General features: G+C 35.1%; 1 protein-coding gene across 1 annotated transcript; it reads right to left on the bottom strand.

Moving 5' to 3' along the window:
* Positions 1–155: 155 nt before the first annotated feature.
* Positions 156–1,015, bottom strand: LOC107465325 (17.3 kDa class I heat shock protein). Its single transcript, XM_016084308.3, has one exon. It carries the CDS (start codon positions 787–789, stop codon positions 337–339), a length of 453 nt encoding a protein of 150 aa, XP_015939794.1. The 5' UTR covers positions 790–1,015; the 3' UTR covers positions 156–336.
* Positions 1,016–1,315: the final 300 nt, after the last annotated feature.

Genomic DNA, 1,315 nt, shown 5'->3' with positions numbered 1-1,315 from the left:
TATAAATAATATAGAATATAATATAATATAAAAATATTTAATGAATCAATTAATAAATTTTAAAAATTTTTCTTAATCAATGACCATAATGATAACACCTAAACAAAGATAAATCACCTATAAAATTAACATGAATTTAAAAAAAATCACCTTAATTTTATCAATTCTTTCTCTGATTTCAAAATAACATCAATATATTAACATTACATGACCAACTAAAACTCGCAGAGAATACCTCACCGTTCAATTTCCATCTATTCACATGACACACGGGAAGAAAAATACAACATTCAAAAGCAAGAGATTTCTAAACTAGTATATACTACATACTTTTGCTTAACCAGTGATCTGAATGGACTTAACATCAGGCTTCTTGACCTCTGCTTTGGGAACAGTGACAGTGAGAACACCATTCTCCATAGATGCCTTTACCTCATCCATCTTGGCATTCTCCGGAAGCCTGAACCTCCTCATGAACTTGCCGCTACTGCGCTCCACACGGTGCCACGTGTCGTTCTTGTCCTCCTTCTCAACGTTCCTCTCACCGCTGATCTGAAGGACACTGTTATCTTCGATCTCAACCTTCACTTCCTCCTTCTTGAGACCAGGCAGATCAGCCTTCAACACGTGCGCTTCAGGTGTCTCCCTCCAATCCACACGGGCGTTCACGAAAGCAGAATTCTCGGAAAAAAGAGCGCTTGGGAACTGGAAGTCCCTGAAGGGGTCCCACACTTCGAGGGAGAAAGGGTCGCTCCTTCTGCCACCAAAGAAACTTGGAATCAGCGACATCTCTTTCGCAAGCAGAGAATGCAGGTGTAGTTGTTGTTGTCAATGTTTGTGCTCCGACGGTTTTGTAGGTGGGTAGAGGACACGAGGTATTTATAAATTATAATGGAGGAAGGGAATGAAGCTGTAGCTTCTAGAAAGATCGTACCTATTCCTTCATCTATTCAATTCAAACTTTCCAAGCTGTTCTGGATTCGTCTGGGAGAACGAGAAGGCTCTAGATTGAACATTACAGCCTCTTGTGCGCCAAGCCCATCACTTAAAGGCATCCTTAGAAAGAAACAATCGGCCCAACAACAAAATATAAGGCTGCGTTTTGGTTCGGTAAACATAGACAATAAAATATAAATGATAAAGCTATAAAAATTAATATTTTTGTATTTTGTTTTATAATAAATTTAATTTATTTTAATTTATTTTTTTATTTAAAAAATTAAAAAATATATATAATAATAAAAAATATAATTATAAAAAATTAATAAAAATAAACAATAATAATAATAAAGTTTTATTTTAATAAATGATATTG

Source organism: Arachis duranensis, chromosome 9 (genome assembly GCF_000817695.3).
Source record: "Arachis duranensis cultivar V14167 chromosome 9, aradu.V14167.gnm2.J7QH, whole genome shotgun sequence".
Taxonomy (NCBI): Eukaryota; Viridiplantae; Streptophyta; class Magnoliopsida; order Fabales; family Fabaceae; genus Arachis; species Arachis duranensis.
The sequence above is the reverse complement of the archived record's forward strand: the minus strand, read 5'-3'. Positions and strand labels throughout refer to the sequence as shown.

Coding starts and splice junctions, on each gene's coding strand:
- LOC107465325 (XM_016084308.3), bottom strand. CDS start 789: ATGTCGCTGATTCCAAGTTTCTTTGGTGGCAGAAGGAGCGACCCTTTC.